This window comes from Cricetulus griseus, chromosome 5 (assembly GCF_003668045.3).
Source record: "Cricetulus griseus strain 17A/GY chromosome 5, alternate assembly CriGri-PICRH-1.0, whole genome shotgun sequence".
Classification (NCBI taxonomy): Eukaryota; Metazoa; Chordata; class Mammalia; order Rodentia; family Cricetidae; genus Cricetulus; species Cricetulus griseus.
This window is the reverse complement of record NC_048598.1, coordinates 40,666,818-40,691,991: the sequence shown is the minus strand read 5'-3', so window position 1 is coordinate 40,691,991 and position 25,174 is coordinate 40,666,818. Positions and strand designations below refer to the sequence as shown.

Below are 25,174 nucleotides of genomic sequence, written 5' to 3'. Positions count from 1 at the left end.
GGAAGGCTAAGAATTAAGTGAAATAAGTAAACATAAAAGGTTTAATACAAATACCCTCAGAGTTATCACACACACACACACACACACACACACACACACACACACACACACATCCAGGGTAAATTTGGGGTGAGAGTACTACTTATATATATTTTATAAAAACTGGCTCTTTCTATTGAGTTTATTTTGGAAACAACATCTGAAGATGAATTTCATTCTGTATAATTTTACAGACTGAATTCATAAAAGACTCTTTGTCTAAATAAATGTACTCAGTCCTATGTGTTATCCCAAATTTCTAATAAAAATTGAGTAAACTATAAAAACAAGTCAAAATTAAAATTCAAATGCCAGGATCAATAGATCTATCATTTTTACATTTGTCCTCCAGCAAAATATTTGAATACATGACATTTATCTCCTACAGAAGAGAAGAAGTAAACTCAATTCATCAGCAAAACATACTGATCTTGTTTCTGGATCTTTCCCTACTCATCATTTCTTTACATAAGATAGTACTCTTTTGTATTTTTTTAAAGTGTTTAATATTTCCAGTTGATTCACTGGCTTTCTCCGATTAGAGTAACAGATTGTGTTAATGCCATTATCACTGCCAATGGCTCCTTCCTTGCCATATATTCATTACAGTACATGAAGAAACCTGCGTAGCAAATGTCTAATTTCTATGTGATATCTCTACTATTATTCATTATCCTCTTAGGAAATGTAAGAAATCCTCAAGGCAAGAGAAAAGTGCATCCAGGGGTAAAATAGTCTTAAAAATTGAACCTCAAAGCCAAGTATAGTGGTGCAAATCCCAGAATTCAGAAGGAAAAGGCAGACAGATCTGGTCTACATGGTGAGTTCCAGGCCAGCCAAGGCTACATACTGAGACCCTGTCTGAAAAAAAAAATTGAAGTTCTGTGTATTCCAAAGACAGTATCATCTGATGAAAGGGCAAAATCAAGTGAGTCAATTAAAGTTCCAGAAGGTTCCCAGAGAATTCACTAAAGAAATTTTCAGATCCATGGCAGAAAGTAATACTACAGGGAGTTCTGAACCTAGAATCTGTGCCATTCTTAAGGCTAAACTCTGCATCCCAGTCTATGCTGTACCTACTATACTTGGGTATAAGCCATCCCTACACATGAGAAAACAATCTGCAACTCAAGTCCCTTCTTCAATGCTCCCAAAACTAACACTTTGTGGTGGGTCACGAATTTCATTCCACTTCCTCTGAATGCAAATTTTAAACTTCATTGCCCTCTTTCCTTTCTTTAATTACTCGCTTGATTGATATTAAACATTCTGAGATCTACTAAACATCTGGCTCTTTAGCGGGCAGAGAAATATTTAATAGAAGCAATTATTGTGAAGAAGGAAATAGCAGCAGGGAGTGGAGAAAGATGGAGTGGTTTGGAGGAAGAAGAGCGTAGTATTGATTGCTCCGGGTAGGAGGTTTTCACAAAGCAGAATTGGTCACATTCTACAGAGGAAAGGCAAGGTTGACATGAGAGCCTTGGAACACATGAGCACAGCAATTTGGGTTTGGGTAGGAGTCAAAGATTACAGAATGTGTAAGTATGTGAGGACAGAAGGAGTAATCATTGCTCAGAGTCTGGTGAACAGAAGGGCTGAACATGAGAAAGAAACAAACACAGAAGGTAGAATTTGGTTCATGGGTTCTTCTTCATGGAAACTCTTTTGATATTTTTCATTTTGAAAATAACACTCATTTTAAACAAAAAATACAAACATATAAAAGGGACTAGCGACATGGTTCAGTTTGCAACATGTATGCTGTGTAAGTACAAGGACATGAGTTCAGGTTTCCAGCACCCAAATAAAATCCAGGCATAGCCATGGCATCTATAACCTTAAATGAGTTGAGGTCTAAATTGAGTGAGAGATCCTGTCTCAAAAGATAAAGTAGAGAGTACTTGAGCAAGACACTGATGTTTGCTCTTGGCTCCACATTCACACACATGTGTGTGCAACTACACACACCCAGACTCACACACCCACGTGAGCATAAACATGTATGTATACAACAGAGACTCAAAACAAATTTTTAAAAATTATCTATGATCATACTCTCAAGTGGTTGCCATTAAAACATATTTGGGTACAATTGTTTCCTTACAAGTTTTTCAAGAAATACACATGGAATTACGAATATTTTTTGACTGCAGTCTTAGCAGATACAAAATTTTAGTAAACATTGCTTAAATCAATAACTATTTATTATTTATAATTTATCAGTTGTTATATTACTGAGTTAATTAAGTAATTTAATAAATATCATTAAAGGGACATGACAAAATTTTCACATATATTGTCACTAATTCCTAAAGATCTTTTTTATTTGTTTGTTGGTTTTTCAAGACAGGGTTTGTCTGTGTAGCTCTGGCTTTCCTGGAACTCACTTTATAGACCACCGTGTCTCCAACTTATAAAGATCCAACTGATTCTGTCTCCCAAATACCACCACGTGTACCACCACAGCTCAGCCCTAAAGATTTTCTTATTTCTCACAGATTATAGATATTTGAAATGCAAGTAACTCAACCAATCCATACATATTTTTTCTGATTTCAAAATAAAGGCACAAAATGATCCAAAGATGCTTTAATATAAATAAACCATGTCTATTTAAAATATAAGAACATTACAAGACTTTTGTTTTCCTTCCTGACTCAGTTATCAAAGTCATTTAAATAACACACTCTATGACTTAGACATGCATTTTTCTCCTGTAAAAGAGAGAGAGAGAGAGAGAGAGAGAGAGAAGCCAAATGGTAATTTTTATCACAAAGCTATATCGTAACCCAAATGTTCCATGGGAGTTCTTGCTAAAGAATTCATATCCTATCTCAGGCATTTCCTTTCATAGCCCTATCACTGTCAGTCCATGTTAGGAATACATAAGGAAACAGGAAAGTATATGAAGCATGGGTTTGTTCTGTTTACTTATCCTAAGTCTCAGGGACATTCCTCAAATAAAGCATCCCTTATTCTGACTCTTTAACTCTTTTATTGCCTCTTTACTATGGAAAAAAGAGAAGTGAAAATTGGATTGTCCTCAGTGAACATTTTTATTTATGATTTAACTAATAGGAAAAAATTGCTTTTTATTCTAACATTGCTGTGTGCTTCTTCTAAAGAAAAAGCTTTAGAAGGTAATCTTTTAAAATCCAATATATAAAATATGAAAAGGCACACCCAAATTGCTGAATCTCTGTAAAACAAAAAAAAAGGCTCATTAAAATAGTATTTGTCACAGTACTGTAGGCATTCTCTGAGTTCCTTGTGCCCTTTGCAGGTCCCCATGAGTTGACTCTTCAAAAGTGACTCAAGGCTAACCAACTGTTTCAATTCTAGATGTCACACATGGGTGGCAGCTCTCTCTCCATTCAAATCTGTATTTCCCATTACAATGCCAACTAAAAAGAAAGAAGGAAGGAAACTCAGCCACTAAATGGGGAAGATGGCTAATCTCCCTCAAGCCATGTGGAATTTAAATGCATTTTTCAGACACTTTAAAAGTGGAGGCAGTAACTGGGGTAGTTGAGGGCTCTTGTAAATCAGAAGCAGCTATGCAAGAAATTGATTCGGTTTGGTTAGCTCTGACAGAGTTGAACTTGATAGTTTATTTTAGCTTCTAATCAAAATAGCATCAGCAAAATAGACGGATTTATTTCTTTTCCTGTTTGTTTTGGTCCTCTTAAAACCATGCAACTTGCTGGCCAGTTTATCCTCAAACAACATTTCTTTTTTCCCTTCTAAGAAATATTCCTCCAGGTAATTTATGTCAACTACTTCCTGTGTTGAGATGGCTCTTCTTTCTTTTTTGTTGTTGGTTTGTTGTGTGTGCATGCATGTGTGTGTGAGTGATGTCTTAATAACATGTATTAGTGAGGGGTATCCATTCTATTTTCTGCTTCTTATGAGCTTGGGTACCATGATTGTCTCTCCGAGGAACTGTGGGATAATACTTTCCTATTCAAAGGCAGCGAGTTCTGCTGCTCACTCTCAGGAGACCTCAGTGCTTATTATAAAGTGTGTGGCTGCAGTTCCTAATGAGAGCTCCAAACAGTTCTCAGAAACAATACACAAAACCAGGAACCAGGGCAGAGGCTCATTTTGTAGGGCTTCTCCTTCTAAGCTATATGTTCTCCACTCCTCATCTCCTCTGCTTCAGTTTGTTGCTCACACAGCCGGGCAAGTATTTAGCCTAACTGAGGCTCTGATGAGAACAGTCAAGTCCTCCCACCATTTTTGATTAATATTATGCACTATGTATATTTTAAATGTCATTATGAAAAAATCCATATGTTCATAAGAGTAAGGTCAGTGGATATTTTTAATAATAAAGTAATGGTTTTAATTTTTGTTCCAACTAAACAAATGGAAACAAAATGTACACGTGGCTTTATTTAGCCATATTAGTAACCAATAAAAACTTTCCCAGGTGCCTGAAACATGTGTTCCTAAAGCAATCTCCTAAGCGTTTGTCAACTTGAGCACAGCAGCGGAACAAGAAAAGCATTGCGTTGGCACTGGGTAGATACTGATTTTGATGTGTTTGTGGGTATGGACACAGTACCTACATCATTTTAATATATGAGCTCTGAGCTTTGCACTTTAGTTTTGACATTTCATTAGGTAAATTCAAAGAAGGGTTGCTGGACACATTTCCACATCATCTCTGCACATTTCCTGTCACTTTCTAAAATGTGAAAGCTGTCTCTGATACGTTTTCAAACTCCAGAGGAAGCACTTGTTTCCACTTATTTTCAAGGTCAGCTTCAAGGTTATATTTTGAAACGGTATCTGGAGTGAAATTCAGAGTACGGAAGAACAAAACGGCAGGTACAGCATTTCACGTCACTAATTATCCAAAACCCTGGACAATTCTTGCAATTAAGCCCACAGGCAGAGAGCTCTTCCACATTCTAGTCAAAAGTAGCTGTCGGCCAAAATTGCAAGAAATGGTTGTGCCAAATTCATACTCTAGCAAAGTTTATAGTTTTTCTGGTCTGAGTCCTGAACTCAGGGAAAATGATTGCAGACCCAGCACGGAAAACTCAAGCCAGATGATCTCTAACCTGTACGGCATTTCTTTGCCAGGCTGTTGGGCTTTTCATAGATTGTCACTTCATTTTTCTCACTTTAGTTATTTCCTTGAAATACCTAGTGAGATCACTTCCACACTTCCTTCCCATCAGACATTCTTCAGTGGGGACGGGGGAGTGTTATCTTTAATGAATTGTCCTACTTCGTGATACAGTGAGGAGAGGATCATCTTGTCTGTTGCCCAGTACAGGAACCCCTGGACCTGTCCAGCTCAGCCCCATGATGCACCGCCAGCCTTTCACCTGGATTCTCTTACAAACTATCCAGAGCTTTGGTGCCTGTTCCTGTCTGCTCAATGGCTGCATCTATAGGCATCAACTCCAGAAGACTGTAGGAGGCCAAGCTTTATTCTTCCCAGAGTTTCTGAGACAGGTAGCTTGAACAGTGATTAAAGGAATGCACCCTGATGGGTGCATAGGACACAGTAACCCCTCTATCTGAGTTATTATTATCACTATCACTGATGCTAACATTCTTTAAATAAATAGTTAAATTCTTCATCTTTTAGCAGTTTTATTACTCACTATGATAGGGAGTAAAGCAAGTTTTATATGCAAGGTATGATTAATAGTCTTACGGGATTCTTCCCTAGTTCCAGATCAATTCTCCTTTAGGCATTTATCTGGGAAGATGATGCTTCCCAAATAGCATTATCCTTCTGATGACTCTATGTGATAAGGGTGTCATTGAGCAAACTGTAGACGCCCTTCTGAACAAAGGAGAAACCCCTGTCTTTATAGACTTTCAGACCGGTTGGTTGTTTCTATTTCCATGGGATTCTCTGTAGCTCACTGCAAATATTCCTCATTTTCTTTCATCTTTACAATAGTCCTCTAAGGCAATGGCTGTGCCCTGTTCGCATGAAGGGATTTAATCCCAGATATGTTGTAGAAAATCTTCCAGAGAGGTGTCCTTCTAGCAAAAGGGAGAGAGTTCATTCAAATTCAGGTCCTTCTGGATCTAAAACCCCAGCATTTCCAACACAGCATGCACCCTTGGCCTCTCACCCCAGATGCAACCACACAATATAAATTTCTTTGGTTTAGGACATACCACTTTAGGAATAATATTTCTAGGATATTTGGACTCGACTGCATCACTAAATAAAAAGAAAACTATTTAGTATTTAATTAAACATCTTTATCTGAAAGGACTATAGTGTAATATTAATTAATTTTCTCATTTGGCAGTTAAAAATACAATGGAAACATAGAAAATTATGTAACTTGTTTAAGGTCTCATGCCTGAGATATGAACAATGGTCAGAAATCTGAAAGGGTTACTACTACACAGTACTATTTATTCTTCATCTTTGTCCCTTCAGAACAATTGTTTACCAATTTCCATGTCATGGGATACTGACCTTAAACACTGCCTCAATAGGACCCCTGAATTCTGCATTCCAGAGAGATTTCGGGAAATACAAAGGGGTTTTATATTTATCCCACGGGGCTTCAGTTTGCCTACCCTAGGCCACAGTTCTTCCTGAGTCTTCAGTTTGTGTTTCACTGTTGATGTGGGATGCCCTTCTGGATGCTTTGAATATATGTTGCTTTTATTGGTTGATAAATAAAGCTGATTTGGCCAATAGACTGGCAGAATAAAGCCAGGTGGGAAATTCAAACAAAGATATGGGAAAAAAGAAGGTGGGGTCAGGCAGTTGCCATGTAGCCACTGAAGGGGTAAGATGCCAGTACATTACCAGTAAGTCACGGCCATGTGGTGATACACAGATTAGTAAAAATGGGTTAGTTCAATTGTGAGAGTTAGTCAGTAATATGCCTGAGCCATTGGCCAAACAATTATAATTAATATTAAGCCTCTGAATGTTTATTCAGGAGCTGGCAGCATGAAGAAAATCATTTACACAATGGGTAATATTATGAATTTCTTCTTCCCCTCTTTAAGCTCTGGGAGAATATAGTTAGACACTTGTTCCTACATCCTTCATGCTTCATTATCCCTTGATGGCTGCCCTTAGGCCTGCCCAAACTGTGGCAAACTATCATTCACTAAACAATCTTTGGTCCCTTTGAGTAAATCTTATGTCCTCTGTTGCAATGGTTATTGATAACCCAGTCAGTAAGATATAACTACAAGGATGTTAACACTTGTTAGATGGGAAACACCCATCAGGCTGAGATGTCCAGGAAGAAGCTTTGAATGAGAATGAAAAGGTAGAGGTAATGACTGTGAGAAGTATGGAGGATGCTTGGGGAGCTCAGGACAAATGAAGAAAATAATTAGCAATGTATACTTTTTGCTTGCTTCTCTGACACAGCATATAGCCTTTGACTTTTTTTTTAAATCAAAGCAAGCATTAATTAGAATGACAACCACCCAGCTTTCAACTCAATGGAATGGTACAATAAAACTTGGTGCCTGTTCTGTCTTCAAAGGTGAACTAAGATGTGTATCTTAACCTGTTTTCAAGACACAAAAACCACCACACAGTGATTTACAGGTCACTGGTATTCAGCCAAATAATTTCACTTTGGATTTCCTTTTATGTTCAATATAAATGAAAGATACCTAGATCCTCCATATATCCCCCCTAAAAGAACAGATAATGAAAACTTCAAATGAACTGCAGCTGTACTCCCACTAGGTTCTAAGACTGATTATGTAGATCATGAAGGCAAATGCACAACACTCCTAAGCTTCCTTTAGAAAGAGTACATGAAAATTTTCTCATGAATAAAATGCAAGGACTTAGTGTCTAGGATTTTGTGTCTATTAAACGAGTACACAGCATGAAAGCATCTATTTACCTCAGAGTTTGGAGCATTTATGAAATAAAAGAATTTAGAACAATTGGAAAAGGAAAAAATACTAACTTATTATCCCAAAGTTTTGCAAGTCCTGTCTGGTCAATGTTACAGTATTTTCTATTAACAAATCTTCCATTCTGGTGGCTTTCTTAATGGGATATATTATGTAGACAGTTTCAGCAAACCTTCACAATATCTTCACTCATGAACCAGGAAAAAGAAAATTTCAAGCTCTACCTGGTTCCTCCCACTCAGCGTTCCTTCCAGTACACATGTCTGTTCCCCAAGACACATGGTGGCACAGGGTTAGAGTCCCTGTCTTAGACACTGTCCTTTCGCTGTGAAGAAACACCATGACCAAGGTAACTCTTATGAAAGAAAGCATTCAATCGTGGGCTGGCTTACAATTTCAAAGATTTAGTCCAATGTCATCTTGACAGGAAGTGTGCAGGCGTGCATAGTCCTGGAGCAGTAGCTTAGAGCTTTACATCCATAGACAGAGGGAGAGAACTGGGCCTAGAATAGGCTTTTGAAACCTCAAAGTCCATCCCAAGTGACACACCTACTCCAACAAGGCTACACCTAAGCCTTCTCCAACAGTTCCACTCCCTGATGGCTAAGCATTCAAATCATGAGCCTAGGAGACTACCACAATACCAATCAGTATTTATTCATCACATACCCTGTACAGTACCTTGTACAGAACATTTCACCTGCATTCTCATTTAATGAAATAAAAATTCTATTTTCTCCATTTTATAAACAAGGCAGCTAGACCTCACACAGCCCAAGTCACAGTGAAATATAAGATTTCTGGATTCGTTCATTTTTATGTAATTGACTAATCACTTGCCCTGAGGAAAGCATCATTCCCACAGCAACAGACACTCAGCATTAAAATGAGTTAGGAGACTGAAGGGGTAAGATGCCAGAAAGCCCAGTATCTGGGCTTTCTTAGCTGTTAAGCATGTTTTACATGTTTGATTGGCAGACTTGTATCAAGCTACCAGCATCAGATCAGTATTCATTAGTGTGCACAACAAGATCTAGGAGCAGAGAATTTCTCCAAGTCACCCCTAGACAACATGCCTTTGAGTCTCATTGGTCCACAATAAAAGAGACACCACACCCTTTCATGAATTAATCAGCAAGGGGACTGGAGGGACACTGATTGACAGAAACCAAGACTCATCCTTCTCCTATCAAACACTATTTTACAATCAATCAATAAATGAATAAACAAATTTATAAGGCAAATGAAGCCACAGCAGGACAACAGACAGGAAGAAAAGGAAACCATAATCATTAGACTGATATTAAGGACTTTTTCAAACAACACATTTTTCTTACAATGATTTACAGAATTTCTTATCAATCTTTTTTCTAATTCTACAATTATTGGCCATAGATTTTATATTTTGAACATTGGATAATAAACCTCTTTGGAATTTTGCTTGATAATTAATTTTCTCATATTCAACTTAAAAAAGAGGTCAAGACTAATTTTACCTGTTACCTGAAAGTTATTCATCAGGAACACCAATTGACTTTTCAAACAACATGAAGTACAAAGAGATCTTATTTAACCAAATGAATGTTGAGCTTTAGTGTCTAAATGTCTTGTTGCTATAACATTATTCAATCTGGAAACTAATATTGAATGAATCTGTCTCTCCATATCAGTTATTGACCCATGTGAAGCCTAGGGGTAAGATCTGCAGGTTATAGCTGTTTTAGAACTCAAAATCACAGTCAGAGTGGCATAGCTGATTTTGACAGAGTAGCTGACAAAGTAGACCTACTTTACTAAACTGACCTCATTCACTTGTTTTTTGTCCAGATGGAACACTTGACCAGAACTTGTAGAGGCAATTTCTTCATAGACTTTGTATCCAATATGACTCCTGTCATCACAGTCTCCAGTGAGCACGAATACCACCTGAGATTGTAAAAGCAGACAAGAGTTTGATAGATTTCCAGAAGTGTGTGTGTGTGTGTGTGTGTGTGTGTGTGTGTGTGTGTGTGTGTGTGTGAGTGTGTGTGTGTGTGTGTGTGTGAGTGTGTGTGTGTGTGTGTGTGTGTGTGTGTGTGTGTGTGTATGCACCTATTACATACCAGAATATTAGGGGACAAATACCATATGGTAATTATTAACCTTATTCTCTGTTTAACCATGGGCCTCCGCAGGAACACAGTCACCAATGTTTCAGTTTGGCTATGGAAGGGAGAACACAACTCTACGAGCATACCCAGCGGCCTCAGTTCCTCATCTCATCATGTATACATTCACATTGCAAAGAATTTTGACGATCTTCTCATGAACGAAACATTATTTATATTGTCATCTTTGGATCTGAGTTTGGCCATCTGGCTTGACTGTCAAAAGCTTGAGGTGGAAGAAACACTCTGTAAGTTCAGTGCTTCAATGTAAAAGACCTTGAGCACTTCTAGTTAGTCTCCAGTGTTTCTGCCATGGCCACAAGAAGGGTGTGCCTAAATCGACCCCTTCATCTTAAAAGAAATCTGTAAAGAAAAGCCAATTTACCCAAAGCATCTAAACATTCCCAGACCTACACATTCCTAGGCAGGCTTTAGTAGCCTAGGTTAACTAGCGTGCTAACATGGGAAAAATAAAATGCTGTGCTTTAAACTGAGTTTTGTTACCATGGCAATAACTAACTAACAATACTAGATAAATAACTCAGGAAAGACTCCCCATAAAAAAAAAAAGTGGCATTTGAGATATAGACCTAACCAATTTGGCTAAGATGTTAATAAGTACTTTTGTTAATCTGCAATCATTTCTTCTTTGTGGTCAAACCCAAAGTATCAATATGCTATGATAAGTATGAATTTACTACATTAGAATTATATGCCATGTACAAACTATTTGGTTAAATGGGTGGTTAAATGGTTATGACTATGAATATTTATCACACCACAGAATAATCAAAAGGGATAAGCAAGCTTCCGTGCTTGTTCAGACAAGCAGGTCTAGGGACGATGCCTACTTACTTGGGATTGTTTCTGTTGAATAAGCTGCAGCACCTCGTGGGTGAGCCGGTAATCCTTGGACCGTGCATCAGTGAAAACATAGATGAAAGATCCAGGAAGAGAAATTTCCAGGGCAATTTTTATAGCTCCAATACTCATTTCTGGACAATCACCTCCACCCTGTTGAACAGAAAGCAAGATGAAATCATTTCATGATGAAATGGGGATTTGGGGCCTAAGTGACCTTAGGAGTTTAAATGTCAAACAATCACTCTTTACTTTTATTTTCTGTCAGTTTGCTACCAAATTAATCACTTTAGTGAGGAGAGGATGAACAAATATATCAATCAATTGATACAGAACTGGAAAAATTCTGTACTGATGGGTTAGTTTTATTCTTCCCGATGTTGAGATAATATGCTCTCCCCTCTTTCAAACTTGCTGTGTCTGTGATTAGCTGCCCTACTCATTCTTCAGATACACTCCAAATGCTTTGTGTTTTAAGGGTACTTGATGTATTTCTCACATATATCACTTGATGTATTTTTCATATATACATCATATATGTGTGCATATTATATATCTTATTGCCATAAATGACTTGAAATGAGTATATAGTTGGGAAGTGAGAAATAGTCACTACTTGTGTTAGTAACTAGTATCTGAGATATTAACTGTCCCTTAGTTACTGTCATCTGGTACCAAACAAACAGGAAGGGTGTTCTCTCTATAGACCATGCATCAGGGGCACAGGAATGGGAAGATTTAGTTAACCTTGATCAGTTTGTGCATAGAGGACACTCAAAATCCTTTGACTTAGGCACACACTTTCCCTAGGAGCATCGGTGACTTCCTAAGTCCTTAGTTGTCACTAAATGTTACCAGGAGCAGTCTTAAATCTAATCTGCTGAACTGAGATCCTCCCAGAGCTCAAACTCATCCAAAAACTGAATGCATCTCTTAAAGATAACCTGCACTCGAAAGCGACCCCTACCTTTTTGCCCTATAAATTTGAATGAAGCAGTTACAACATATTGATAAAAATCAATAAAGTATTTCTAAGCACTGGGAACACTTCTTGTCATGTGTACAAGCTTGTGAGGCACCCAACTTCATGTGTGTGAGGCTCAATACTGGCTAATGAACAATATTGGAAAGAAGTTGTCAATTGACACAGCTCAAACTGAACAAACCACAATTACAAGTAAAAGGTGTTCTCTTTAAGGCATCAGCTTTCCCTGTGTCATACTCTTCAAGATGAAATGATTTGGCTTTTGTATAAGAACTAATGAAGAATCTCAGGACATTAAGAAAAGTTAGGAATATTTAGTAAAAAGGAAATATTTGAGTCACATATGCCGGAACATACTCACAGTTTAATTTTTTTCTACTCTGGATGTAAGTGCACTTTTATAATTTAAAATGACATTTTCTCTGACTTTCACATTTCCACATACCAATTATATTGTAATCACATACATTAATTTTATATACATATATTAATTATAGTAATTTTAAGTAGTAAAACCATTCTTTTCCCCAAAAGGGTACAGTATCTTTATTATCTTCTTATTTATATCTAACTGAAAATTAAAAGTAAATGCTAACTAGTAATTCATATCTTATTGAAACTATTTCATTGTAGATATAGTTCCCTTAAAGGAAAAAAAAATGAGGTTCTTCTTTTTCCAAAAGAAACTAATATAAAATCCATATTGAACCCTTCTCTGACACCTGAGTTTGGTCTTCTGACAATTAAATAACAAATAACCACCAACATACCTAAAAAGCAATTGCTTTATCTCTTCTGTAATATGTAACTACTAAGTAGTCTGATCTGGCTACTGAGCAACTGAAGTGTGGTTAATAAAACCAGGCAACTGAATTTTAAATTGACTTCATTTTATTGATATGCATTTAAATTTAAAAATTAAAGGGGTGCTATTTTTTTTTTTACTAATGACATACTTGAATGATAGTACTCTACATATTTTGAGTTGCATGGCTACATTCCTAAAAATTGTAATTGAGTTTCATGCTGCAATTTATTAGACAGCAGTACTTTGGAATGGTCCACTGGAATTCATTAAGGATGCTTAAGTCTTGACTGGTAATTAAAAGGTGAGGGCATTGACCTAAAAGTCTTTGATAAGTTTCTTAGCAGAAGTTATCAGAGGCAAAATTCAAATTGCTTTACTTTACTAAAGTGTAAGTTAATGTCTTTGATGATAGTTTATAGAGGTAATAAGCTTATAAATAAAGCTCATGATGTGTTTTCATATATAGATTTTTTCTACCGGGCCCTTTCCGCCAACTGATCACAACGAGGTGAGTGACCCCCTGCTCTTACCCAACTCCTGTCCAAAGCGCCATTCACCCAGATCTCCCCAGGCTTGTGCATGCTTGGAGTAGACACGCCCAGGCAGGGAGGAACTCCCTGAATCTGGGTACAGGCCACTCTTCCTTACTTTTCCACCTACCCATCAGCAACTAGGTGAGTGACCCCCTGTTCTTACCCAACTCCTGTCCAAAGTGCCATTCACCCAGATCTCCCCCAGCCTGCTCCTGCTTGGGGTAGACCTGCCCAGGCAGTGAGGAATTAATAAGTTCATAAAACTTATCTGATCGTGAAAATATAAAGTCCAGTAAAAAGCTTCACAACTCTATTTCGGCTACTCTAATGGTAGTTAAAAGTTAATTGAGTTCTATGTTCTTTGGGTCTAGTTCATTTTGGTGTGTGATTTCTTTTTATCTGCAATGATTTTTATAAAGCTTAAAAAAGTAAAAAAAATAAAGTTTTGTCTTAAATCAAAAGGTAAATGGATGCATTTTACTTTTGATAAACATTGGATACAATACATCCCTTCAAATTTTGAATTAAAAATTGTCAGTAATTATCTGTGTATGTTTTCTGGACTCATGGAATCAATAGGAGGAATGCTGACACTATAAATTGTAGTGGTAAATACCAAAAATTACTTAAATGTTGCCAGTATCTTAGTCAATGTTGAAACTCCTTTGTAGACATGTATGTCTTCTACTGAATATTTTTAAAAAATAACATAAGCTTGGCAAAAAATATGTATCGCAAGAAAATATAGATACACTACAAAAGAATCTGCAGCATAGAACTTGAGGCTACCTTAAAAGCCATTCTCACATAATGAGATTGATGACTACCTTATATGCCATCCTAGAGCCTTCATCCAGTATCTAATGGAAGCAGAAGCAGACACCCACACCTAAACACTGAGCTGAACTCATGGAATCCAGTTTCAGAGAGGGAGGAGTGATGAGCAAAGGGGTCAAGACCAGGCTGGAGAAACCCACAGAAATAGCTGTCCTGAACAAGGGGGAGCTCATGGACCCCAGACTGATAGCTGGGAAAGCAGCATAGGACTGACCCAGACCCCCTGAATGAGGATGTCAGTTTGGAGGTCTGGTTAATCTATGAGGCCTCAGGTAGTAGATCAGTATTTATTCCCTAGTACAGGAATGGACTTTGGGAGCCCAATCTGCATAGAGGGATGCTCTCTCAGCCTAGACACATGGGGGAGGTCTAGGCCCTGCTCCAAATGATATGATAGACTTTGAAGATCCCTCATGGAAGGCCTCATCCTCCATGGAGAGGCGAAAGGGGATGGAGTAGGGGGTTGGGGGGGCAGGGGAGGAAGGGAGGGAGAGGAAACTGGGGTTGATATGTAAAAGAAGCTTGTTTCAAATTTAAAAATTTTTTAAAAACAAAAAAGAAAAGTCACTTTAATTTAACCAATACTTTTCTTTATAATAATACACTCTATTTGTATTTATGCAATGGATGCCTACTCTGAGTTAAGTACTGAGACCATATTGATATGTACACTATATTATTTATTCTTTACATTAATTGATCAACATGTTTCTTTATTTTTAACATATTTGATTGACAAAACACTAAATTGTGAAAAGAAAATCCTTCCCAAATCATGTAGTTATCACTCTGCCTGGGAGGAGACTTTTGTTGACTTCTATTCTGCAAGGCAGAGGCTTGCCTAACATGCTGTCAAACAAAGGAGGAAAATTCTCATTTTTCAGGGCACCCACCAAATACTGTTTCTTCTTAGATTGTTGTACTTTTTGAGTTAAATTGTGATTCATGCTTCCTTCTCTTTTTCTTGAAGAACGAAGCAGGGTTCTATTGTTATTTAATGAATGAAAGGATAAGTGAATGGGTGAGTAAAGAAGCAGATGGTATTGTTAGAGGCAATGTACATAATCTAGGTACACTTGCTGCATCCCATCTGAACTTCATTCAAACTCAGCCTGTTTCATTTCAAGTGATATCACTCCAGAGCTGAAAGAACCCTCTAAAAATAGAAACAACAAAGTGGCTCTTTAATAATGTCTAGGAAAATGGAATATATAAATATATATGTATATATACATATATAGAAATATACATGCATGTACATATGTCTACATATATGTTTATGATAAGCAGTATATGAAACTTTTTCTATCTTTGCTCTCTTGCTAATTCTTTCTCTCTTCCTTTCTTCCTCTTTTCTCTATCTTTGTTTCTCTCTTCTCCCTCTTTCTTCTCTCCTTTTTTCCCTCTTGTTATGCAGTGAAGTTTAATATTTAACAGGAGAAAATAATCATGGTTGTGTAACCTAAATGTATCACCCAAACCACAGAAACATGCACCTACACAAATGAAAGATAGCATAGAGATCGACTACATAATACAACGATTTCAACAATTGCCAAAGCATGTCATAGAAAGGGTCCAATTTTATAAACTTTTGAGTTTTTCTTTTAATTAAAATATAGCTAATCAATATCAGTAGGAGCATTCTTGCTCAGTGTCCTGATACTCATTTTATCTTTATAATTCTACAGAAAGCTCCAATTTATTAAGTTGTGGGAGATACTTCAGATGTAAAAACATTTACTGAAAAAATTAGAAGCAGTGACCTTTCAACAGTAAATGTTGCTTCTGGAATAAACTCTGAAAGCAGTACAGCCTCAGAGTAACAATTATGTTCAATAATGAATTCCTGGAAAGCAAGATTATACAATGAATGGAAATCTTATCAGTGGAGGAAGCAATAAAACACAGATTGTCTTACTCTCTTTTCTAAATACAAGGCAGGGTGGGAAGAAGCTGAAGTAAACTGAACCTTTGAACTCTGGGGAGTTAGAGATATTTGAAGGCTCTCTCCCAACCCTAAAGGGAAGATGTGATCAAGGAACCCAGCAAGCCAGCTGCAGGAAAGCCACTGTCCCATTCTGCATTACTTCTCAACAGCCCACTTCGGCTTTCCTTGTGTTTATTTTCAATGAACCAGATCTCAGTTTTCTTTCTTTATTTCTATCTAACTTCAAGTTTTTAAAAGCAGACAAATTCCAAAATAATCCACTTTAGAGACATGAGTCTTGCTATATGGCACCAGATGTCCTCTAGTTCATAATCTTCCTGCCCAGGCATTTGTAATATTTGGATTTACAGGCCTATGTCACCATGCTCGACTCTAAGAACTTTGTATGGGAATTGCAGTGCTTACCCTTATTCTAACGTCATTGTGTTCTGCTGAATTTTGAGCCTGGTGTCAAAGTCAGATTAGAGTTCCCTGGCACAGAATCCACATGCTGAAAAGGTCTTAGTTGTGCAGTTTGCGTGGAAAATTAGATGTGGAGTTCAGTTCCAATGAATCAATATTTTATAACCCTCAGTTATAAATACTACCATTGATTTTAGACCGAGAGAATATAATGTACACGTGGAAGTGATTGTGTCCTATTGAATCTATTCTAAACTGTGTCTAAAGCAAGGTTAGTATAAATCAGAACAATTGCAGAGTTTACAGACACATGTGCTGTAGGAAACAAGGCAAGGATGTCCTCAGAGACAGGAAGAAACCTCGGCGTTCCCAAATCATAGTAATGATATATGTCACATCCCCAAGAATGTCACATACCAAATAGGCTACCCTTTGCTTCAAATAAATGATGAAATAAACTTAAATAACGTGGCTTTCAAATTAAAGCCTCAGTAGCTGACCTTTACGCTGGACAGGTTAAGCAATAACAGCTATTCTCATACTTCTAGCTTATCAACTGTCAGTCAAGAACATAACTCATCAGAAAGTGATCTTAGAGCTTGTTGGAACTTTTATACCAAATGAAACTTTGTTGAGTCCCAGCAGAGGATCAGCTTATTATACTTCAAATACTCATAAAGAATATATAATGTTTCAGGCACCTGATACTTTACACAGGAATCAAGAAAATTATGTATTTTAGTATTCCCATATTCCAGGAGCTTCTTCATACTTCACAAGATTTATAACAGAAAGTAGTCCATTGGAGAAGGCAACAGGATGAAGGCCACTGAGTATAACATATGTGCTTCCTGGCCCCACCTCACTCCAAAGGCTTGTAGAGGTGCACAGGCTTCACCGCAGGCAAAATGTGAAGCTGGAAAGTGATACTTTGTAATCCCAGTTTCATCCTTGTTAGCAACCTCCCTTCCCACCTGTATATCTACTCCTTATAGAATTCCTTTCTTCATTCTTGAAGGCCTTAGTGCTGTTTTATTGTCAACTCTTTCTCCATCAAATTAAGACAAGTGTTCTCTAGATGAAGTTCATCTTTGATCATACTTCCTAGATGGACACATGTACTCAGAAGACAAGATCCAGAAAGCAAGCCAGGCAGGACCAACTCTGTCCTTGCAGCCATCATTTGCCGCACTAAAGACTGGGTATTCATAATGCCAAAATTTGCTCTGGGCAGCGCAGTTTTTTCCCAGTCCCTGCCTTCCTGCTTGTCCTCCCAGGCTACTTCTAGCTGTCTATCAAAGTCTCTCTTTTTTTCTGCTTCAACACTCACATGCAGATTTTTAATGCTTTGTAGTATACTTGGTAATGTTTTTATTATATATTAATCAATAAAGATTGTAATGTTGACTATTTTCTCTAATATGATAAAATGAATATTTATACTACCTATTTTATTACTATGTGAAAATGTATTAGTACAATTCATCTTACTAATAAAACTAACTTTTAAAATGTATAATTTATGAAGATTTCAATGAGGAAGTTTTATATAGACAGGGTTTACAGTCATTAAATAACCAATAAAAAAGAATCTGCTAAAATGGGAACCACATATATACAATACAGTAGACAAATGAAGATTATTAAAAATCAACACGTACAAAGAAAGATGGAGCCTTGGTTTAAAAGTTTCTATGTGGAAACCCAAGGGATTTAGCTGATGACTAGACCAGTATTCACTAATGTGATGTATCTGCCAAAGAGAGCAGATACAGAGCTCCAGCATCAGCAGAGGCTCCCAGATGTTGCTGTATGCAGGTCCCAGGTGTCATCTTCAGACGAAGGCCAGCACTGAAATCTCAAGTTAGAATTGTTTGGGTCTTGGATACTGATAGTACTCAGGAAAGGATCCAAGATTCTGACAGGGTAATTGCAAAGACAATACTCAAAGTCAATTCCAATTCCAAGGCTCCAAAACTAATCTTCAATTTTTTGCAAGACCCAAGAAATAAAAATAAAGGTCTCTTGGAGAAACAAATGCTTCTGATCTATTTAGACTGAGAAGAAACCTCTCAATTTTTCCTTGTATCTACCTGATTAGAAGACACATTGCAATTTTACTCTAGTAAACCTGCATTTTTCAAGAAAGCATTTTGACTTCCAACTGTTATCTAAAACCAGACAGAACCAGATCTATAAATAACTGTAGGGAACAGACAACCCCTTGGTAGGGGACTCTTTTTCACTGGGAGCCTCAAAAGCTAATTTTGCAGTGGATCATGTATTCATTTTAAAAACAGTCTCACACAGGTGCTCTTTGAAAGAAAGATCGAGAAACTTCCCATTGCCATCCACACCAACCCCACTCCAACCATCTGTATATTCAGTTTTCCAAACAGACAGCATATGCTTCTATAATCTTTGTCCTCTGACATTCACTCATCATTCATTTCGTTCTGGATATGGCACTAGGATGGGCCCCTAAAAATTAGTCATGCATTTCACAGGTACTCTTCACTGGCAGTCTCTCTCATTCACCCTTGAGGACCCATGGTAGTCCTCAAGGAACTACTCTTTCAGAAACTCAAACAAAAAAAAAATCTAAGAAGCAAACTAATCAATATGTTTCACTTGCCACAGAGAAGTTATAATACTACAATCTCCACCACCACCACCACCACCACCATCATCATCATCATCATCATCACACTACCTGATAAATGTACCTGTAATCACTCTTAAATAAACTTGGCCCCTCTAATTTAGTAGAAATTTTCTGAGGAGAGAGAGTAACTTTCTAGCTGTAATTAATTTGCCACTTTCTGCTCCGTAATTTTAGGTGAGCTAATTACTCAAGAGCAGTTGGGAAGCAGGAACAGAGGTAAAAACAATTCAGAAATGAATTCATTTTGATAAGGATAAGGTCAGCAGCCATAGACCCCCAGCTGCCTTTAATTTTCTACTTTCCTGCTTTGCACTAAAATAAAAGAGAAATTATGTAAATAAATATGTTAATTTGATTAGATTTAACAAGGTTACTTAGAGCAATAGTTGGAAGGAAAGAAAGTAACAGCAATGAAGGGCTGGCTTAGGCATTAAAAGCCCGCAGTTTTGGTTTGGTTTGGTTTTGTTAATAATTCTTTTGAGACAGTAATATATTGTAATATACTTGTAATATATAGTAATATACTTGAGATAGTAAACATTATATAACTTCCCCTTCCTTTTCCTCCCTCCAAATCTTCCCTTGTGCCTCCCACTTACTCTCTTTTAAATTCATGGCCTCTTTTTCTTTAATTGTTGTTACATACAAATACACATATAGATATACATACATATATATAAAATGTGTGTATATAAACACACATTCAAACATATGTAGATGTGTATAAATATATAATGGGTGCATATGTGAATATACGAACATAGATCAGCCCTGGTGCTTGAAATTTGGGGAACTAAGTGAGACATGTCACTTAATATCTCAACACTGGTGTTTACTCACATATAAGAGGAAATAGTAATATTTAGGTAGTTTTAAATTGAAATAGTGACTTTGAAACACTTGCAAAACGTTCTCTAGGGCACACATTCCATAACTAATCCAAACTAATGTCATAAGTACATGGAGATTGTTTCCCTTAAAGAAACGCTCCAGGTAGCAACAGCAATTGGACCAGATGCCATAATCTGATCCTGAAGCTTACACATGCATTACAAATTGGACTTTTTAATCAAATTATTTTCCCCAAATTAAACAATTAAGTACAGGCCACTCTTCTTTTAGAGTCTATATTTTATAAATACTGATATATGTAAATATATTGATGTATTTTATATATAGTAAATATATATAAGATGCATAAGTCAAATATGTTAGAAGTATTTTTTTTTTGGTTTTTTCAAGACAGGGTTTCTCTGTGTAGCTTTGGAGCCTATCCTGGCACTCGCTCTGGAGACCAGGCTGGCCTCCAACTCACAGAGATCTGCCTGCCTCTGCCTCTGCCTCCCGAGTGCTGGGATTAAAGGCATGCGCCACCAACACCCGGCTAGAAGTAAAATATTTTTTAATATAAAAACTACAACACCAAATATAAAAATAAAACTTTCTATGCATTTATATAATATCTATGTCTATGATGATATATAGCCCATTCTCTTTTGGTTTTGAACCATGCTTTGTTTTATTTTATTTCTTTATTTGGCATCTCACTATAGAAGTAAGAAGTACACTTGATCATAGCTGTGTGACTTAGAATACAAGAAGTTACATGAAGTGCTTCCTATCTGTCATAGCAAATTCTCCTAAAGTTGGCATTACCTTGGCCTTCATTTGTGAACACTGTCAGCTTAGCCATAGTGTTTCATGGTCTCTGTTGGCAAAGGATTTTAGTATCAACCATTCTTCTGGAACAACCAAACATTTTCCCCACCCTGATCTTCTTACATCTTTATCCTCTTGCTATGTGAACATAAATGTCCCACATACATTTGGGCTCTTTAAAAGTCTATTCCATTAAATGTTACAAAAGGAAGTACGTTCTATGGAGAACTTTGCACTGGGGGAGGATCAACAATATATATGAAAGTTGGGAGTGTCATTTAATTATGTAGAAATCTCTTAGTTATTATTTTTGTAGAATTTTTTCTTGGTATTTCAAATGTTTGACTAATGTGCTTTTTGTTCTTTAAAACATTTGGATAAAATACTTAAAAAGCATAACAGTGCCAATAATATTTTCAAAAACTCAACAGGCTTTATAATTTCTTACAAAGAATGTGACCCAAGAATATTCTTCCCTGAATATTTACAACTTTATTAATTGCCAAGCTCTGTGTGATCTGAATACCATTTGTTGTCATTTGTCTTTCCCTCCTTTTCCCCAGAGAGAAAGTTCATTTGCCTTTAAACTTACTTCTCTGTCAACAAGATGAAAAGAAATAAAATACAATTAATGCAATAAATGTAATGATTTCAATGTAGTAACTTTTGTCAATTTTTCTTAGAAATGTTTAGATTAGTTTTCTTATTCCATTTCTCTATGGGAAAATAAACTAAGATAGATGCAGTGTTAATGGACATGTATTTAATGTGCTTCAGATTGAATTCCCTTTTCTGATTTTCAAAATCAATTTAGATGTGAAAGGAATGTTTTTTAGATGTTTGCTTTTCCACAAGTCCAAGTTAGGTTTAATAATGAAGCAATCCTTGCTTTGATGGATGCCAGTGATTTGGCAGGGGTGGGGGCCAGGAAATTGTACCCCAAATAAAATCTATTATCCTACATGAAAACTGTATAAAATATATAACATACCTAGTTGTCCATACTAATTTATGAAACAATAAAATATTCTCCATGCAAAGAAGCAAGAGAAAACAGAATATATTTCTTAGATTAAACTTGAAGTGCTAATTTAGTCTACAGTTGTTGGCTTGAGTTTGTTTGTTTGTTTGTTTGTTTGTTATTAACTTGGCCCTTACTTCACATGATTTTTGGGGCCCTTAATTGAAAAAAAAGTAGAAGAAGCATTTACTAGAAATTTTCAAATTAAAATACATCCATGGCATCCTTGCTGAATGAAGGAAAAATCTAAATATCTGATTTCTTTCTCAACAAGATATTCTAATTGTGCCCTTGTGGATCTTATGACAACACGAGCCAAAACAAAACAGAAATAAATAATAATAATAAGACGTGCCTCGCCCAGAGCAAATGTCCAGAGACATGAACACCAGCTCCAGTTCCAAGAGAGAGGGATTTTTGTTTTGTTTTGTTTTGAATGGAGGTAAAAATTAAACTCCCCTAGATACTGACTGCATCTGATTCAATCCCAGAGGGTGTTGGGAAGATCGCTGCCAAGAGAGTCAAGGGGTGTGAGTCAGGAAGCAGGATCCTTCCTTCACCCTGGAGACAAATGGCACAGGGAGGATGCGGACACTCCCTGAAGATCCTTCAAAATGCAAACAGGGAGAGGCAGGAAGCAGCAGTGCAGTGCCAGATCTTATTTGCAATGTGGCTATTTTCAGTCTGTTCAGACTTCTGTGAAAATAGTTCAGCTGCATTCTTACAGAGAAGAAGGTGAACACGGCTAATCTCTCCCTAATAGGTCCTCAGCTTGAAAGCTCCCTGACAGTGGCCTCTCTGGGTCTCTACAAAATATTGAAGACTGAGATTAGGCTTTTAAGATATCTTTGCACAGGTGAGTTTAAATCATTTTGATATAGTGTTGCTCCTAGTGAATTTTTTTTAAAGAAGTGTCATGTAGCTATGTAAGCCACATCCTACTACCCTGGTGTATCCTGGAGACAGTACAGAGGTGACATCCAGAACTACAAGGTTCTTATCACCAGGGGTTCACAGCAGAATGAGTGACTGTAAAGACTGAGGCCACCAAGAAAATGGAATTGCTCAAGTCATAATCCCTTAACAGGCTAAACAATTCTATAAAGACGTTCTTTCTTTCTTTGTTTCTTTGTTTCTTTCTTTCTTTCTTTCTTTTTTTTTTTTTTTTTTTTTTTGCAGAATCTCAACATCCAAAGATTTTTCTATTCTAAGGGAGATAAAAGTGATGAGAATTAAGTAGCAAGTTAATGACTATTGGAGCAACAGGCTATAATGGCAGGTGAATAGAGGATTACTGATCGGAAAGGTGACAAAAAGAAGAAAATCCATTAAAAAGTAAGACTACTCAACGGATACTTGTGCAAGTTCATTTACGTATTCATTAACTATAACTCAGTTCGGTATGCACATCAAGGCGTGCTAAAAACAGCAGCAACATTAGTGATCCCAATCAAGCTGTTCACCTGTAACTGCTTCTGATTAAACATCAGGACTCTAAACTACACTTTGGCCTGTGCTTGTGTGCATATTCTACCATATCTATTCATCGCTTCACTCTCACTGCTGTGTGAGCACACTGTACAAGTCAGGCGTTTCACTCTGAGGATTTAATGATAACGTATGATTATGATGATGTCAAACATGTTCCTTCGACATAAATATGGCACCTGCTCTATGGCAAACAGGTAGTGAGATAAGAACAAGCCTGGGGGACAGGAGCAGGACTCTCTGAGGAAAGCACATTCAACAGAAGACTAAGTATATTTTTAAAGACATAAATTCTGCTACGGGAGCACAGAGAGAGGATTTGAAGACAGGAACTTCCTGTGCAAACAGAGCAGCACATGCTACAGTCCTGGGAGAAGGGTGAACATACAGAACCAGGAATCTATGCAAATTCCTTGAGGCAGAACAGAAAGCCTAGGAAAAGAGTGGTTCCCAGAAAGGGATGAGAGGCAGAGGGGTCTCAAACATTCCAACCCACTGGAGTAGTTGATGAGCCCCAACACAGGTCAAAGTTCAGAGGTATGTTCTGAGACTTCCATCTACAGATTCAAGGACTGAAAATTAAAAGCCAGAACAAATTCAAAAATATGAGTTAGGTGCTTTTCTCCATTATTTCAGTAAAGTCACTGGGATCCAGATGGTGTCAGGAGAAACTCAATGAATTGTAAGACATCTATGATGCTTCAAAGGAGACTATGCTGACTCCGCATTTGAGCCCTTAGCCATAAGGAGGAGTGGACTGGGTGGTGGGCTAGTGGGGAGGTGAGCAGGGGGGTGGGGGAGGTGAGGGGGAGCGGGAGGAGGGGTGGGAGGGAGAACTGTGGTTGGAATGTAAACTAAAATCAAAATATAAAAAAATGGTAAAAATTAAAATAGTAATGTTTAAATAAATAAATGAAAATTTTAAAGAGGAAACTTTACCAAAGTTAGCTTGAGAGGTAGGTGAGGGGTGTGTTAACCATGAATCAAATACTTGGTTGGCTAATCACAGTACCATAGCAACATTTGCAAAGCTGACAAACAGGAGACAAAGACCAAGGATTAAGGTCCTGTCTGCTTTGGACAACCATACAAGGAACTTCCATGAGTCTCATTTTTAAGAGCCACCTGGACATCCAAGAGATTAAAATGAGGATCTGTCCCTCAAAAGAGACAAGGCTCAAAACAAACGAAGGACACAGAAAGCAAAAGCTTCGTTTCTATGTGCCTGCACATGAAACCGAAGTCAGTCAGTCACCAGCTCTGAGTAGAACACTTGCTGAAATCGAAACTATTGTAGGATTTATAGTAGTTATAGGACAAAGGTGTAAGGAGGGTAAGATTTTAAATGGTCAGTAAAAGGAACAGGAGGTTGAACCACCTAAAGAAACATCTTAGAATTGTGAGAATGCAAGGCAGGTGGTTCTGGGTTCATCAGGTCCTCCTGCTGGGCTTCATCAAATACTCCAGTGGGTTGGAATGTCTGAGATCCCTCTACCTCTCATCCCTTTTTGGGGTGATGCTTTCCACTAGACTCTGTAATCTGCCTCAAGGGACTTGCCTAGATTCTCCTGGTTCTGGATCCTCAGCCTCCTCCTAGGGCTTTAGCAAATGCTGCTCTCTTTGCACAGCAGTTCTGTCTTTAAATCCTGTCTCTGCACGCCCTTAGCAGAATTTACAGTCTTGAAAATACTCAAAGTCTTCTCGTGAATGTGATTTCTTCCGAGAGTCCCACTCTGTCCTCCAGACTTACTCTTAGAGCAGGTGGTACATTATGCCGTGTTGGCAACTGATAAGCGAGTCACTTAGAAATGAGGTTTTGCCTTTGGAACAGAAAAGCACTGCACAGGGAAGACAAAACAATGTTTTAAAAGTGATAAATCTCTAAACTAGATTGGCA

At 37.3% G+C, this 25,174-nt stretch overlaps 1 protein-coding gene across 1 annotated transcript in view; it reads right to left on the bottom strand.

Annotated features, from left to right (window-relative positions):
* Hmcn1 (hemicentin 1) overlaps window positions 1-25,174 on the bottom strand; it is a 439,469-nt gene that overhangs the window by 300,804 nt on the left and 113,491 nt on the right. The window contains exons 3-4 of the mRNA XM_027417405.2: window positions 10,923-11,081; window positions 9,724-9,846 (exon numbers count right to left, since the gene is read on the bottom strand). Of these exons, the coding sequence (XP_027273206.1) occupies window positions 9,724-9,846; window positions 10,923-11,081 (282 nt within the window). The remainder of the gene's footprint in view (window positions 1-9,723; window positions 9,847-10,922; window positions 11,082-25,174) is intronic.